Below are 16,380 nucleotides of genomic sequence, written 5' to 3'. Positions count from 1 at the left end.
TATTTTCTCATTTAAGAAAACTGGAGCATTTAGGGACTTCAGTCTTCTGGACGGCTCCTTGCTAATGCTAATCCCTAATTCCACAAGAGAGGATGAAGAGAAACAAAGCCTAGCCCTGGCTGGATGGCTGGAACTATTTTCATTTCTCACTACGCTCTATCCCTCACCCATACCATAAGCCAATGACCATGGGCAGCCCCAGTCTGCACATAGCAGTTACTGAGAATTAAGCACAGTCAGCCAGGCAGCAGGCACGCTCAGCACCAGCGACGGAACGGGTGGGGTTGGAGGTGGGGTGGAGGAATGCCTGTCGGTGGGGAGAATCGTGCCACATGACAGGACTAATGAGATGTTAGCTAGCTCTGGGGCTGCGCCCGCATGATTTGTTCCGGTTTTCATTTGAATCCCTCTCTGAGGCCCATTGTGCAAATCCCTGACGGGAGGAAGTGGCCTACCCTTGATGTGAGCCTGGAATCAGATGGCCCACACCATGGGCATGAGCAGAACAGCACAACACATCCAAAGGGATCAAGCTCCTCTGGGCTCTGTCTCATTTAGATCTACTTACATGCAAAGAGACTAATTCACTTTCTCTTATTTGAAGGAGATCACTTCAGATGTCCACTGTCAGAGGCATTATGGTTAAAACAAACAAAAAGGCAAGCTCAACTGCCCTCACCAGATTCCAGGTGATCTACTCCAGGAAGCCAAATGGCCTGACCAGGAAGGTCAAGGGCAAGTTTCCCCAGGAAATTACCTTAAGGAAAACAAAACAAAGAGCTGCTTTCCAGGGGGAACTTGAGACTTATGGGATCAGGGATTCACAGTGATTTCTAAAACTCTATATCCATCCCCCTTTCCCTGTGTGTGTTGTTAATGAAGCCATAGAGATGACAGAGGAGATCAAAAAAGACATCAGAACACATTGATTAGGCTATTGTGCCAACTCCTGGGGGCTGACACCTACAGCACCATTACACATAAAGCTGAGGAGGGACCACAAGGATGGTTCTGTTTGCTAACTAATAAGATAATGACATCCAAATACTCATTGCTATCACCATTAGGGCTCTGTACTGCTCAACTTCCAACCCACCATCTGCTCGAGCCTGTATGGCTAGATTTATCTAGTTAGCATTGAGACTGTCTGCTCCTTACTCAGGGTCCCAAGCCTGTTGCCAAAAAGATAATCTCCTCCCCCGTCCCAGGACTGACACATGATTACAGTTGGGGATACAGAACCAAAGCAACTGCGGGAGCTTCAAGAGTGAGTCCAGGGACTTCCCTAGTGGCGCAGTGGTTAAGAATCTGCCTGCCAATGCAGGGGACACGGGTTCGAGCCCTGGTCTAGGAAGATCCCACATGCCGCGGAGCAACTAAGCCCCTGCGCCACAACTACTGAGCCTGCACTCTAGAGCCCGCGAGCCATGACTACTGAGCCTGCGCGTGCCATAACTACTGAAGCCCGCGTGCCTAGAGCCCATGCTCTGCAACAAGAGAAGCTAATGCAATGAGAAGCCTGCCTACCGCAACGAAGAGTAGCCCCGGCTCGCTGCAACTAGAGGAAAGCCCGCGTGCAGCAACAAAGACCCAACACAGCCAAAAATAAAATAAATTAAAAAAAAAAAAAGTGAGTCCATCTTGGTTTTCTAACCTTTATGTTGGCACAATCCTCAGAAAGGTAAAAACAAACTGACAATTTAGGCTGCAACCATCAAAGGCAGAAAGAGAAAGAAAGCAATGACAAGTATTAAGTAGGACATGAAAATAAACAGAAAAGGAAATGGGACTCTGTGGGCTTTAAGACAGCTTTGTATGGTTTCCATTTTATCTACATTTAATGTCCCAAAAATGCATGGTGAGTATTTTATGAAAGTCGGCTTTTCTATCTTGCTGTTACAGGTATCTAGCTTGTATGTGTTAACCTGCAATTCAGTCAAACATATAGAAGCCTACAATGACCCTCAAAACTCACCACCAACATTAAAAAAGCACTGAACTAGATACTGCCAGATTAATTACTAAGAGGGGTCTGCGGGTGAGGGGGAAAGTACAAGTAAGGTTTTCCTTCTCTTGGGAGGCTCGGCTCTAAGCCCACGAAAAACTGGGCATATAGACAAAAAGCATTTTGTCAGCCTCAAATTCAAGCCATGGTGTTTGTGTTTGTACTGTAGTATGATGATTCCAAGTCAATGGCCATCTCCCAAATTTTGTCCCCTCCCCTCAACTCCACCCAATTTCACAACTGCTCCCAGTTCCTGCAGTGAGCTCAGAGAGAGATATGCAAATAACAAGTGAAAAGAGAATGCTAAAAATTAAAATGGAGCTTCTCCAGCAGCATGTTTCCCTTTCAGAACTTGTACAGCTAGGGATCTAGGGTTTTACTTCTACCATAATGAAGGGGATGTAGTAGGCACAGAGTGATCTGGTAGCTTCACTGAGTAGTGGGTGGTGTGTTTACAGTTTCATTAATATTTCAAAGCTCCAATTAGCAATTTACATTTATTGCTTGTTGTATATTAATTTCATGGAAATTAATATACAACAAGCAATGGAAATGGAAATGTTCAGATGGAACATGGAATGGAAATGGAAATGTTCAGTTACAGTGGTGAGTGGTCACTGCTTCAATTCGCTCATGCAGCTTCTTCTCGTAAGGCTGAAATTTTGATGAGTTAATTTACAAAGGGAGAGATTTCCTGGGTCTCTGTTACTTCTTTTCTCAGGCCATAGCAAAGTAATGCACTAATGACAAGGAGAGCTCATCCTTTTTGGACTCAATAATGATGTAAGCAGGTAGAGAAAAAGGTGAAGTTAAATACAGTTTAAGACAGTGGCAACCCACACACCACTAGAAATCTTTGTTCTGCTCCCTGCCTTGCCTTACCACAGTGGTTCTCAAGTTTCAGCATGCATCATAATCACCTGGAGGGCTTATTAAAACACAGAATGCTGGGGTGAGGCCTGAGAATTTGTATTTTTAGCAAGTTCCCAGGCGTCTGATGTTGCTGGTCTGGGACCACACTTGAAAACTGCTGTCTCACCAAACAGTCCTTGACCCCTGAGCTGGAGCTCCAGGAAACTGCCCTGCACTTAAAGGCAAAACAATTGTGGGGAATGATGATGGAGCAGTTAGCTGGGCAGCTGAGAATGGAAATAAAGTCTAGGAAAGAAAGGATTTTTCAAATCAAAACTGCTTAAGAGCTTCAGGGGGCAGCTCCAGGAGGAGCAAAAACGATGCAGAAGACAGCAGGAAGCCATGTTCCAGACTGTGCAATGTAATCTCCTCCTAATTATAAATGATTTCCAAGTTAAAATGCCCTAGCAGGGAATGGGAGGGGTAAGAAGTACTGATGCCTGGAGGAGCAGAGGGCTCTGCCTTTCTATCAGCTCCATAAATTATAAACAAACACCTTGTACAAAGATCGGTTTGTAGCCTGTTGCTGGCTGGCCAGATGAGGCCACGGGAGTGATGAGCAGTTGCAGTACTTTTACAAATACATTAGATATGGATTTGGAAAACCCAAAGGGGTTTAAATCAGCAGGAAAATTTCCTTTTCACTATCTCTGAGCCCTCAGAGTTCAGAATAGGACCTCCTGCACAGAGCTCCAATGACACTATATAAGCATTCCCAACGGCACCAATCACTACATCCTCTCTGGATGTGTGTGCGCCCCACACACTGCTCAGCCCCTGGGTTTCTTAAGGTCCGTTCCGTCAGGGCACCCTGGTGACTAATGCTATTCTCCCATAAGAGTTCACTCTTAAAAACCACAGTGAATCTAATGAGCTGTTTTTTTTCCCATGAGAGTGGTTTCAAAATTATCTATGTTATATGAGGCCTTATTCACAAATTTCTAAACGCTTTACAGATAGTAATTCATTAATCCTGTATCTCAACTAAGAGAAACAGGTGGTAACACTCTTTAGCCTAATTCTAGAAAAGAGTTAAATTCAATTCAGATAAGTCAGATGACCTCTTAACAACACAGTGGCTGCTGAACACGTGAGTAAAACTGAGGGCCAGTGGCTCCCAGGCATGAGCTGTGCCAAAGCCAAACACTTCCCTCCTCTGGGAAGTATGCAAGGTTCAGAAACAAATCCTACAGATTCCCAACTGAACTCTGCTGACAGCTGAATCTACCAGATTCAGAACTGTAACTAGACTTTATTCAGACCAACCAGGAAAAGCAGTTAGAGTTAATTACAGGAGCCTCAGGTGAAAATGACTGTCATTCTAGAGGGTAATACCATGGCAAGGAACACTGGCCACCATCAGACATATACACCCTAAACTCCTAGAATGCCAAGTATTTCCCAAGGCCAAAACTCTGAGAAAAATAGGGCACTTTTAAAAAGCAGAATTCTAACACCGCACAGGACTTAAATGAGGAAGAAAGGTGAGCCAAACTAAATGAGTCAATCTGGTTGCACATGATGCTTTTTGATCAGCTCAGGTTTTACAACAGCCATGATCAAAGGAAGTAAGAAGGAACACAGAAGGTGAATGACAGGAAGTTGTAGTCAGAACAAGTGGAGGCTTGTACAAAGAATGTTAAGGACAACCAAAAAGACCGTCTCAGCTCTGCTAGCAGCATATCCAATGCCTGTATTCTTCTGAATATTTGGTTTTTCTATCAAAGAAAATTGTCTCCAACTGGGGAGAAACAACGTGCTTCAGAAGGATCAGAAGCCAATTACAGAAGAGGCAACAGGTTAAAAGAGAACTATCTTTTTTACATGAACATCACTTTACAGAGATGGAAAATACACCTCTCAGAGTACTGAAAACAGGGGCAGGGGTGACTTTAGAATTATAGCCATACTCTCAAAGAATCACGGTATAATTTCCAAGAAAAAGACATGATAAAAAGAGCTAACATTTACTGACCATTTACTACAGAAAGTGCCAGATGCCGTTCAGAGTGCCTGACGTGTATCAATGTTAACTAATTTAATTCTCCTAACAATCCTATGAGGTTGGCACTATTATAACCCTCATTTTATAGACAAGGAAACTAAGGTGTAGAGAGATTAAGTAACCAAGGTCACACTGCTAGAAGGTGGCTGAGCAAAACTTGAACCTGGACATTTTGGCTGAAGAGTTCATTTGCTTAACCATCACAGGACAGTTCACAAAGAAAACGTTATCAAAGAACTACCTCTCCCTATGCTTGTGAAAAAAAGGGAAGAAAAAAGCATCAGGCTCAGACCTTTAAAGTATAAAAAGTACCAGGTAATTCCAATACTATTTAAGCTGTTCCAGACAAAAAGAAAAACTTTCAAATTATATTTGTAACACAAGCATAACACTGATACCAAAACTCATAGATTTTATGAAAAAGAATAGGATAGATCCATCTCACAAATTTCAAGGAAAAAACTCTTAAGTAAATTATTAGCAAGCTACACGGAAAGAATTTAATGTTAAAGCATATACCATGAACCAGGTGGGGTTTATTCAAGGGATGTAAGGTTGGGTTCAATATTACAGAATCTATCAACATAATGATTTCGGGGCTTCCCTGGTGGTGGTGGTGGTTAAGAACCCACCTGCCAAAAAAAAAAAAAAAAAAAAGAACCCGCCTGCCAATGCAGGGGACACGGGTTTAAGCCCTGGTCTGGGAAGATCCCACAAGTCATGGAGCAACTAAGCCCATGCACTGCTACTACTGAGCCTGCGCTCTAGAGCCCGCGAGCCACAACTACTGGAGCCTGCATGCCTAGAGCCCGTGCTCCGCAACAAGAGAAGCCTCCACGATGAGAAGCCCGCGCACCACAACGAAGAGTAGACCCTGCTCATCACAACTAGAGAAAGCCCGCGCAGCAATGAAGACCCAACGCAGCCAAAAATAGATAAATTAAAAACAATAATAATCAAGGGATGTTTATTGGTACTATTGGGATTTAAAAATTAATTTAAGGTCAATTAAGTCTCCAGATACTTGTTTAAAAAAACCCATAATGATCTCATTATTACGTCAAAGGAGAGAAAAAAACATGATCATCTTCAGAGATGCTGATAAGGCAGGCCTAAATTTAACATCTATTCTTTTTTTTTGCGGGGGCGGTTAGGGGGGGAGTCCTAACCACTGAACCGCCAGGGAATTCCGAGTATATTCTTGATTAAAAACTCACAATAAAATAAGAATAATGACTTCCTTAAAACAATAAACTAGTTCTGGTTCAACCCAAAAGTCAGCAATATGCTTACTGGGAAAAAGCTAGAAGTTTTTCTACTGAAATGATATGAGGATGCCTGCTATTATTTAACATTGTTCTGATGGTAGCAGCCAATGCACTTAGACAAGAGGAAGAAATCACAGGTGTACAACTTGGAACAGAGGAGGTAAAATTAATACTATTTACAGATAACATACTTAGAAAACCCATGAGATTTAATTGAATAACAACTATAATTAGTAAACAAATTCAGTAAAATAGAAATTTTTTTTAAAGCTTGTAACAATAAACTTTAAAAATGTATAAAATTACACGAAGAAAACTTTAAAACATTCCTAAGACCACAAGAGAGACCTGGAGAAACTGAAAAATCATACCATGTTCTTACATAAGAAGATACCATAACAATATTGAGTCTCCTTAAGTTACTTTATATGTTCAATACGATCGCATTAATTACACTAACAGAATTTTTTCAGGGGGGTGAAGGGAAGAAGCGAGGTAGTTTTAAAGTCCATACAGAAAACCAAAATGTTCAAGCAAGCAAGAAATTTTGGATTAAAAAAATAACAAGAGGAGACTAGTCCTACCAGATTCTAAAACAGAGCCTCAAACTTAAACCAATATGGTACTGTTACATGAATAATCAAGACAGATCCCTGGGACAGAAGAGACAGAATAAATACATCCAAATACTCAACAGGAAATTAACAGGATGAAAGTGACATCCCAAATCAATGGGGACAAATAGATCATTTTATAAACTGGTTGCGACAAATGAGTAGCACGTGGGAGAAAAGTTGGATCATACTCTGCTTATTTAGCACTAGGTTAAACTTCTGATGAATCAAAGATTTAAAGGAAAAAACTAAAATATAAAAGTACTAACTGATCTTCTTGATGCTGCCACAAAATCTAGGAACCATAAAAGGAAAGTTGGATAATTCTGACTACTTAAAATAAGTTCTATGACAAAAATAACCTTCAGCAGAGTCAAAAGACAAATGACAACCAGGAAACTCCTATTATGAGTTAATTTTCTGATTTATAAAGAGCTCCTGTAGAACTGGTAAGGAAAAGATCAATAACACAATAAAAAAAAAATAGGTAAAGCACAGAGACAAGCCAAGAAAAGGCAACACATGTGCCTAAATGTATGCAGAGCCACACAACCTGGTTTATAATATGAGAAATACAAATTTAAAATACCTACATACTATTTTTTGGCTACACCACGCGGCTTGCAGGATCCTAGTTTCCTGACCAGGGACTGAACCCTCGCCCCCAACAGTGGAAGTGCAGAGCCCTAACCACTGGACCGCCAGGGAAGTCCCACCTACATAGTATTTTTTACCATCAGATTTGTAAATACCCCAAAATATGATAGCACATTCTACAAGCAAGAGTTTAGGGACACATGCACCCTCACGAACCACAAGCGAGTGTATAAATTGGTATCATCTCTACAGAGGGTGATTTAGCAGTATCTACCGAAATCACGAATCTACATATTCTTCCTCCCTACAATTCCATTTCTAGGAATTTATCCTATGTTATACTTGCACATGTGCAAAATGACAAACTGTGGCATGGTTTGTATAGCAAAAGACTGGAAACAACTTAAAAGTTCCTCAGCAGAGGGGCTCCCCTGGTGTTCCAGGGGTCAAGACTCTACACTCCCAACGCAGGTGGCCTGGGTTCAATCCCTGGTTAGGGAACTAGATCCCGCATGCTGCAACTAAAGATTCTGCATGCCACAACGAACATCCCACGTGCCACAACTAAGACCCGGAGCAGACAAAAAAAAAAAAAAAAAAAAAAAAATTCCTCAGCAGAACACTGGTTAAAAAATAACTGGTTAAAAAATGGACAGTGGGGGGACTTTCTTGGTGGCAAAGTGGTTAAGAATCTGCCTGCCTGGTCCAGGAAGGTCTCACATGCCGCGGAGCAACTAAGCCCGTGTGCCACAACTACTGAGCCTCCGCTCTAGAGCCCGCGAGTTACAACTACTGAGCCTGTGTGCCACAACTACTGAAGCCCGCATGCCTAGAGCCTGTGCTCTGCAACAAGAGAAGCCACTGCAATGAGAAGCCCGCGCACCACAACAAAGAGTAGTCCCCGCTTGCCACAACTAGAGAAAGCCCACGTGCAGCAACAAAGACCCAACACAGCCATAAATAAATAAATAAATATGTATATGTGTGTGTGTGTGTATATATATATATATATGTGTATATATATATATATATATATATATAAAGGACAGTGGGATACTAGCCAGCCATTAAAAAAGAATTGAGTAAATGCTTTATGTACTGATACGGAAAGATCACCAAGACATAAAGTAAAGAAAGCAAGGTACAGAAAGAAAAGTATGTATAACATGCTACCATTTAGGTTAAGTAGAGGTGGAAAAACAAACATTTGCATGTACTTGTATATACATACGATATCGTTGAAGAGGTATGCAAGACACTGCTCATTGTGGTTGCCTATGGGGTGGAGTGGTGGGTAGCTGGGAGCAGGGTTGGGAAACTTTTCACTGTATATCCTTTTATATTTTAAAAATCTTTGGTAAATGTATTTCAGATTATAATAAAAGAAACGAAGCAAATAAAATAACGAAACAAAGTACCTAGGGAAAATTATGGCAAACACCTGGGCCAGAAATCTATAAACAAGCAAACAGTATTTAATAAGGGAAACGGTAGATTGCATTTGATTTCTAGTAAACAATATATTATTGAACATGCGGCTTAAAAGCACTTAGAAAAAAATGATTGCTACTGAGGTTTCACTAAGATCAGGACATGAAAAAATTGACCTCATTTTCATGGTCTGATAAGGATACCAAGATTGGCATACTGGGAAATGCTATAGAAGGGGCTATCTTGATTACTTTAAGGTATCTGACCAACTCTTACAATACCCTATAGACAAGATAGAAAAATATGGGCTTCACATGCGAACAACCAAGCCTAGGTGCAAATTCGTGAACCAAAACTGACACAGAGCAAGCCCACAGGAACATACCACAATGCTTGGTGCAAAGTCCTGACTGATGCACTAGTTTTGCTAGCAATCCAAAGTTAAGACAGAGGGGGGACTTCCCTGGTGGCACAACTGGTTAAGAGTCTGCGCTCCCGGGACTCCCTGGTGGCGCAGTGGTTAAGAATCCACCTGCCAATGCAGGGGACACGGGTTCGAGCCCTGGTCCAGGAAGATCCCACATGCCACGGAGCAGCTAAGCCCGTGTGCCACAATTACTGAGCCTGTGCTCTAGAGCCTGCGAACCACAACTACTGAGCCTGCGCACCTAGAGCCCGTGCCTGGCAACAAGAGAAGCCACCACAATGAGAAGCCCACGCACCGCAACGAAGATTAACCCCTGTTCACCGCAACTCAAGAAAGCCCTCGCACAGCAACGAAGACCCAATGCAGCCAAAAATAAATAAATAAATGTGTTTATTTTTAAAAAAAAAACAGTCTGCACTCCCAATGCAGGGGGCCTGGGTTCAATCCCTGGTCAGGGAACTAGATCCCACATGCGTGCCACAACTAAGAATTCTCATGCCTCAACTAAGGAGCCCGCCTGCCATAACTAAGACCTGGCACAACCAAGTAAGTAAATAAATAAATATTTTTTTAAAAACCAGAAAAACAAAGTAAGACAGAGGGACTTCCCTGGTGGTCCAGTGATTAAGAACCCACCTTCCAATGCAGGGGACTCAGGTTTGATCCCTGGTCGGGGAACTAAGATCCTACATGCCTCGGGGCAACTAAGCACTCCCGCCACAACAAAAGAGCCCTCATGCTGCAACTAAGACCCTATGCAGCCAAAAAAAAAAAAAAAAAAAGAAAAAAAAGTACTTAGTGTTAAAAAAAAAAAGAGAGAAAGTATGTTTATCAAATTAGAAGATGATGTAAGGTTGGGAAAAAAAGGGCTGAATCAAAGTTCAAAAAAATGTTGAGGCAGGAACTAAGAAGAGCAATTGACACTATTAAGATAAAACTTAACAGAAACAAATACAAACCTTTGGTTTTTAAAACATTCGAACTGCACAAGTAGTACAGAACAGTAAAGTCTTGGTTTATTAATAGTTATCAAGTATTTTTTTAATAAATAAATACATTTATTTATTATTTATTTATGTTTGGCTTCATTGGGTCCTCGTTGCTGTGCACGGGCTTTCTCTAGTTGTGGTGAGCAGGAGCTACTTTTCATTCCGGTGAGCAGGCTTCTCATTGCGGTGGCTTCCCTTGTTGCAGCACACGGGCCCAGTAGTTGTGGCTCGTAGGCTCAAGAGTGCAGGCTCAGTAGTTGTAGCGCATGGGCTTAGTTGCTTCACGGCATGTGGGATCTTCCTGGACCAGAGATCGAACCCGTGTCTCCTGCATTGGCAGGCAGATTCTTAACCACTGTGCAACCAGGGAAGTCCCATCAAGGAATTTTAAGTAACTGCAAACTCAATAGTGGCTTCAGAAAAAGCTGTTGAAATCTTAAGCTGAACTAACACTGTCCAAACCATCATTGTACTCTGTTTTGGACAGCTCTCATCTGGAGTGTTCTACGTTGTTCTGCCACCTCAAAGCTTAAAGGGGAAATGAGCAGAACTGTCAAGGATTTGAAAACCAGATCCTAAAAGGAATCTCAGGAATTCTGGCCCAAAAAGAATGATTTAAAGGGAAATGGCAGTTTATCTTCAAATAGCTTGAGAACTGTCACTTAGAAGAGACGTCATTAAACTTACTCTATGGAGATTCAGAGGTAGAACTAGGACCAATGGGAGGAAGTGACAGCAAGGGAAATGGTGGCTGGGTATAAGAAAAAACATTTGAACAGGAATTTAGCAGTGAGGGACTAGGGCCAACTCATCAGACAGTGTGACCTATCTGAAGTGTTCAAGCAGAGGCTGAATCACTACTTCCCAAGGATGTGTGAGAGTCCGTCATCAGATAGAAAGTGAAATGAGATGTCTAAAATGCTGTGATTGGGCTTCCCTGGTGGCGCAGTGGTTGAGAATCCGCCTGCTAATGCAGGGGACATGGGTTCAGGCCCTGGTCCGGGAAGATCCCACATGCCGTGGAGCAACCAAGCCCGTGCACCACAACTGCTGAGCCTGCGCTCTGGAGCACACGAGCCACAACTACTGAAGCCCGTGTGCCAAGACTGCTGAAGCCTGAGCGCCTGGAGCCTGTGCTCTGTGGCAGGGGAGGCCACCGCAGTGAGAAGCCCTCGCACTATGGCGAGGAGTGGCCCCCACTCGCTTCAACTGGAGAGGGCCCGCACACAGCAACGGAAGACCCAACAAAGCCAATAAATAAATTAATTAATTAATTTTTTAAAAAATGATGTGGTTTCAATCGAACAACTGGGACATGGGATTGAGGACTCGTAGAAGCTGGGAAAATGGACTAACAGACAGACATGTTTGTAAATCACACATCAATCAGGCCACTCCCTTTGTTCTATTCAGATCTAGATTAATAAATGAGTTTATCATCACTGTAGTCTTTCCTCAAGGGTCTGGCTCTCAGTTCCTACACTCCCTTCTCCTTCTCTTCCTCTCAGTTCCACCCAAACTTCTAGGCTTGCGACAATGAACTACTAGTCGGTAAACTCCTGGGGCAGATATCTTCATTTTGGTGTCCACCTTAGCATTGTTCTGATCACTGTACCAAAGCATTGTTCACTGCTCAGGGTGGGTGCTCAATACACGTTTGTTGAATTGCTTAACGAGAGTCAGAGAAGAACTGCAGAAATGGCACACGGCAGTCAGCTGCTCAACGAGGCGATGAAAAATCCAGTGCTATGTGGGTTTCTGAGCTCTGGCTCACCAGTAAGAGTCAGACCTTCCACCAGTATCCCCAGTTCTACCTTGGCTTACCATTACTGATTTCTGGGAGGTCAAACTTAGTGAAGTCCCACCACTGGAGCCGGTAGGTAGTATTGGCAATGTTACTGGCCACGGCAGACTGTCCATCACCAATCACTGCCCCTGGTTGGGGAGAAGACAAAGAGAGCACATTATAGTGTTTATCTATATGTTTCCATTGCAAACATGAGACAAAACTAGGATTAGTAGAAAAGGGAAAAAAGAATCACAACTAAGGCTGAAGAAAGCTGACAAGCCCTATCTGTCAAGTCTCTATCTCAGAGAAACCAGACATGTTTCTCAAGAACAATTCTACATGTAAATATAGTATAATACAATATAGTATAGTATAGTATAGTATAGTATAATATAAATCAGCCCCCCTTCCCATTATTACATAACATTTACTGAGTGCCAACAATGTGGCACGTACTGTATATATCCTATCTGGTAGGCTCACAATCTAAAGAGACAAATGGGTGTTCATAAAAATTCTGGGAAAGACACATGAAAAATGGTAGGACACCATTAACACAGAAAAGCATTCAGTCCCTGGATGTCTTTGTGGTAAGCAGCACCCTTTGGGAGAAAGCATCTCCTTTGTATATGACCTTCCTCCTAATAAAACATCTCAAAAGGAGGCTTCCCCCAGGGAAGAGGCAGCCAGCATTCAGCTGATAGGATAGAGAGAGACAGCAAAGAACAAATGAGGTAATATTTGTTAATCTCTTCTGGACCTCTGGCATGTAACACAATAGAAATTTATGAGCCTAGCTTTTCCCCCTCAGGATATTTTTATTAAGGCAGTATTTTATAACTCCTGCCCTGCCCCACCCCAGGAGAACTTCCTTGAATCCAGATTCACTTGTAACATCTCACAGTTTAACTTTCCCTGAGACATACACTTCTGTATGACATTTTTTTCCTTGGTAACCAATTAAATAAAAAAGGGATTTTTTTAAAACAGGGTGACACTTTAATTTGCAGTTGTATTTCATTTTACTTGAACATGTCATCTCTTCCTCCTCCTCCTTCCGAGGTGCATTTCATACACACCCACCCTTCTGATCAGACAGAGCCAAACCCTCTTGGGAGAATAGAACATTCTTATGTGCTACACAACCTAAATGGTACTCTCTGCTGCAAGTCAACTCTGACTTTGAGAAACTGAACTTGTTAGAGCTGACTAGCCTTGGAACAATGGACAGTTCTATACCCAGATTCTTCAGTATCACCATTTTCCTCCTCTGCATTTCACTGCAAGAGGGTCTTGTCTTTTTTTTTTTTTCCCTCCTTTTAGAACGCTGCATTTATTGCTCTGCTACTCCTGGTGTTTCCCTGTTCTTTCCTCAGATGGTCAAGAGGTTGTTCAGAGAGAAAATGTCCTCCATATAAGCTATGAAATATGAGAAAAGTAGTCTTCTCACTCTTCCTCAGTTGCTTCAGGCCATTGCATGAGAAGACTCTTTTTTAACATTAGTTTACTGATAGAGTCTTTGTCCCTGTTTCAATTTGTTAAGAAAGGTACAAACAATTCATTCCCAAGATGATGATACTTCTAGATTAAAATATCGTCAACATGGGCAGGACTGCCCCCATGGGGGTGAAAACTATTCATGGTGGGGGAAAAATCTTAGAGAGTACAATCCCCAGTCCCTGCCAAAGTACTGCAGTATATGAACAGATACACAGCATTATCTGTGATATTAAAATTTCATGGGAGGGGGGTGATTAGGGAAAAAGATGTCTAAAAAGGCTCCTTAGGAAGGTAATGATAAAATAAAGGTTGAGAAATACTGTTTTAGATAAACCAATACCATCCAAACAATACATTCTTTATAATCTTGCAGGTTCAAAGACATTGTTCAAAATGGTCATGATCTCTCTGAAGGCCTAAGAAAGACAGCATTTGAGGGTTCTGTCAATGACCCACTGACCTCAAATCCCTATTGAGGGGGCTTCCCTGGTGGCGCAGTCGTTAAGAATCCGCCTGCCATTGCAGGGAACACGGGTTCAAGCCCTGGCCTGGGAAGATCCCACATGTCGTGGAGCAACTAAGCCCGTGCACCACAACTGCTGAGCCTGTGCTCTAGAGCCCGTGCTCCACAACAAGAGAAGCCACCACAATGACAAGCCCACACACCGCAACAAAGAGTAGCCGCCGCTTGCCGCGACTAGAGAAAACCTGTGCACAGCAACGAAGACCCAACGCAGAAAAAAAAAAAAAAAATCCCTATTGAGGGCCCTGTGGCATATCGCTTAAATGAGGTAAATATATGCCTTTGCTTAAACTTTACAGAGAATTCTGTAATAATGATATCTGACTTGGGAAATTTTGCTGAACCTCTGGGTCATGAGGAGGGTAAGCTACCTATAGGACTTTCTTTTTGTAAATAAATAAATAAATTTATTTATTTATCCATCTATCCATCTATCTATTTATTGCTGTGTTGGGTCTTGGTTGCTGCGCGAGGGCTTTCTATAGTTGCAGCGAGCGGGGGCTACTCTTCGCTGCGGTGTGCGGGCTTCTCATTGTGGTGGCTTCTCTTGTTGCAGAGGATGGGCTCTAGGTGCATGGACTTCAGTAGTTGCAGCACGCGGGCTCAGCAGTTGTGGCTCGCGGGCTGAAGAGCACAGGCTCAAGCAGTTGTGGCACACAGGCTTAGTTGCTCCGCAGCATGTGGGATCTTCCTGGACCAGGGATCGAACCCATGTCCCCTGTATTGGCAAGTGGATTCTTAACCACTGCGCCACCAGGGAAGTTCCCCTATAGGGCTTCCTTAATAGGAACTTTCTTGAGTTTTCTAGGCCTCCTTGATAATGAAAATAACTTTTTAAATTCCAAGGTCCACTACTCAGGAAAGAATTATTCAGTTTTATTTGGACCCAGGCTCAATTCCATTGAGTTTATGAATTGTTCCTCTGGCTTGCTTATCTTTATCTAGATGGTTGATATCAGCCTCTGACCACCAGTCTCTCTCAAATGATTTTAGTTCCTTATAATTTCCTCCAACTTTTAACAGAATAGCATATAACCCAAAATGGAAGAAGGCAAGTTGATTTTCTTAGTATATGATGAAAGAAATGCTAGTTCCTAAGACAGGATACGAAAAAAATTGAAAAAACAAACCCCATATCGTAGGAGCTTAAAATCTGGGGGAGAGGACGAGAGCTACAAACAGGAAAACAGTTAAGGAAAATACCAGATGCTTTAAGAGCGCTGTGGATATATCTGCAACTGGAACAGAAATGACTGAGGCTCCAACTCACAGCTCCAGAAGCACCCTGTATATCCATGCCTCAGGAAACGTCTTCTGGAAAACAGCTGTGCAATAAAATAATCATGTATGGTTGAACTGTGTGGAAGAGACTAGGGAGGTAATTTCTGCCAGTGGTGCCAGAGTGTTAAGGAGGAATGGGGCCTGGCAGCAGGGAGAGTTGATTTTCAGCGCCGCGTAAACATAGATTAGGGAGCTAAAGATGCCAGCAACAGATTATTGTCACCAGGTTCTCTTCTGTAAGAGCTGCAGGCCAACTGAGCCTGTCTCTCAAGAAACATCAGGAAGAAAAAGTAGCACCCTATTAAAAAAAAAGCCCAACCATTTAACAGGCCTCTGGCTACTAAGCTCAAGGTACAGGAAATGTGCCAGAATGAATTAATGGACTGACCCACAAAGTATTTACATAGGAGGCACTTAGCCTTGGAAACCAAATCCTGACAGAATGCTGAGGGATTTCTGAGGGATCAAGGTTTTCTCAGTAATAACAGAATGGAACAAGCTAGACTCAGGGTTTCTCAACCTCCACTATTGATATTTTGGGTCAGATAATTCTTTGTTTAGCGGGTAGGGTGGGTCTTGTGCACTGCAGGATGTTTAGCAGTACCCCTGGCCTCTTCCCACTAGATGCCAGTAGTCACCCAGTTGTGACCACCAAAAATGTATCCAGACATTGTCAAATGTTCCCTGGGGATCAAAATCATTCCTGGTTGGGAAACTCCAAGTTAGATAAATACAGCCTACATTTTACTCCAAGATAGGTGCTCTTAGGAAGCACTACTACTGGAATGCTTGCTGCTAAAGGCACCAAAACTGTTGGAGATACTGATTTTGGAGAGAAACCAATAAAAGGCACAGCATTATACAAATATTCCTTTAGCAAACTTCCAGTTTTCCATTTCTGCCATGGATTAGAGTTTGGCTTGAACTGGGATCTCATGTGTCTGTTTTTAACATTGTTTCTGAGAATACGGGCTTCAGAATCAGATGGACCCGATTTTGACTCTTCCTGCTAGTACCTATATTAGTATCACTTTGTGTA

The 16,380-nt window shown here is 42.4% G+C and overlaps 1 protein-coding gene across 16 annotated transcripts in view; it reads right to left on the bottom strand.

Moving 5' to 3' along the window:
• Window positions 1–16,380, bottom strand: part of AMBRA1 (autophagy and beclin 1 regulator 1) — a 175,740-nt gene that overhangs the window by 32,606 nt on the left and 126,754 nt on the right. For all 16 annotated transcript variants that reach the window (XM_027114839.1, XM_027114851.1, XM_027114841.1 and 13 more), the window contains one exon: window positions 12,073–12,183. In XM_027114839.1, coding sequence (XP_026970640.1) covers window positions 12,073–12,183 — 111 coding nt within the window. The remainder of the gene's footprint in view (window positions 1–12,072; window positions 12,184–16,380) is intronic.

Source organism: Aethalodelphis obliquidens, unplaced genomic scaffold, assembly GCF_003676395.1.
Source record: "Aethalodelphis obliquidens isolate GAN/ISIS:26980383/991018 unplaced genomic scaffold, ASM367639v1 scaffold14, whole genome shotgun sequence".
Lineage (NCBI taxonomy): Eukaryota > Metazoa > Chordata > Mammalia > Artiodactyla > Delphinidae > Aethalodelphis > Aethalodelphis obliquidens.
The sequence above is the reverse complement of the archived record's forward strand: the minus strand, read 5'-3'. Positions and strand labels throughout refer to the sequence as shown.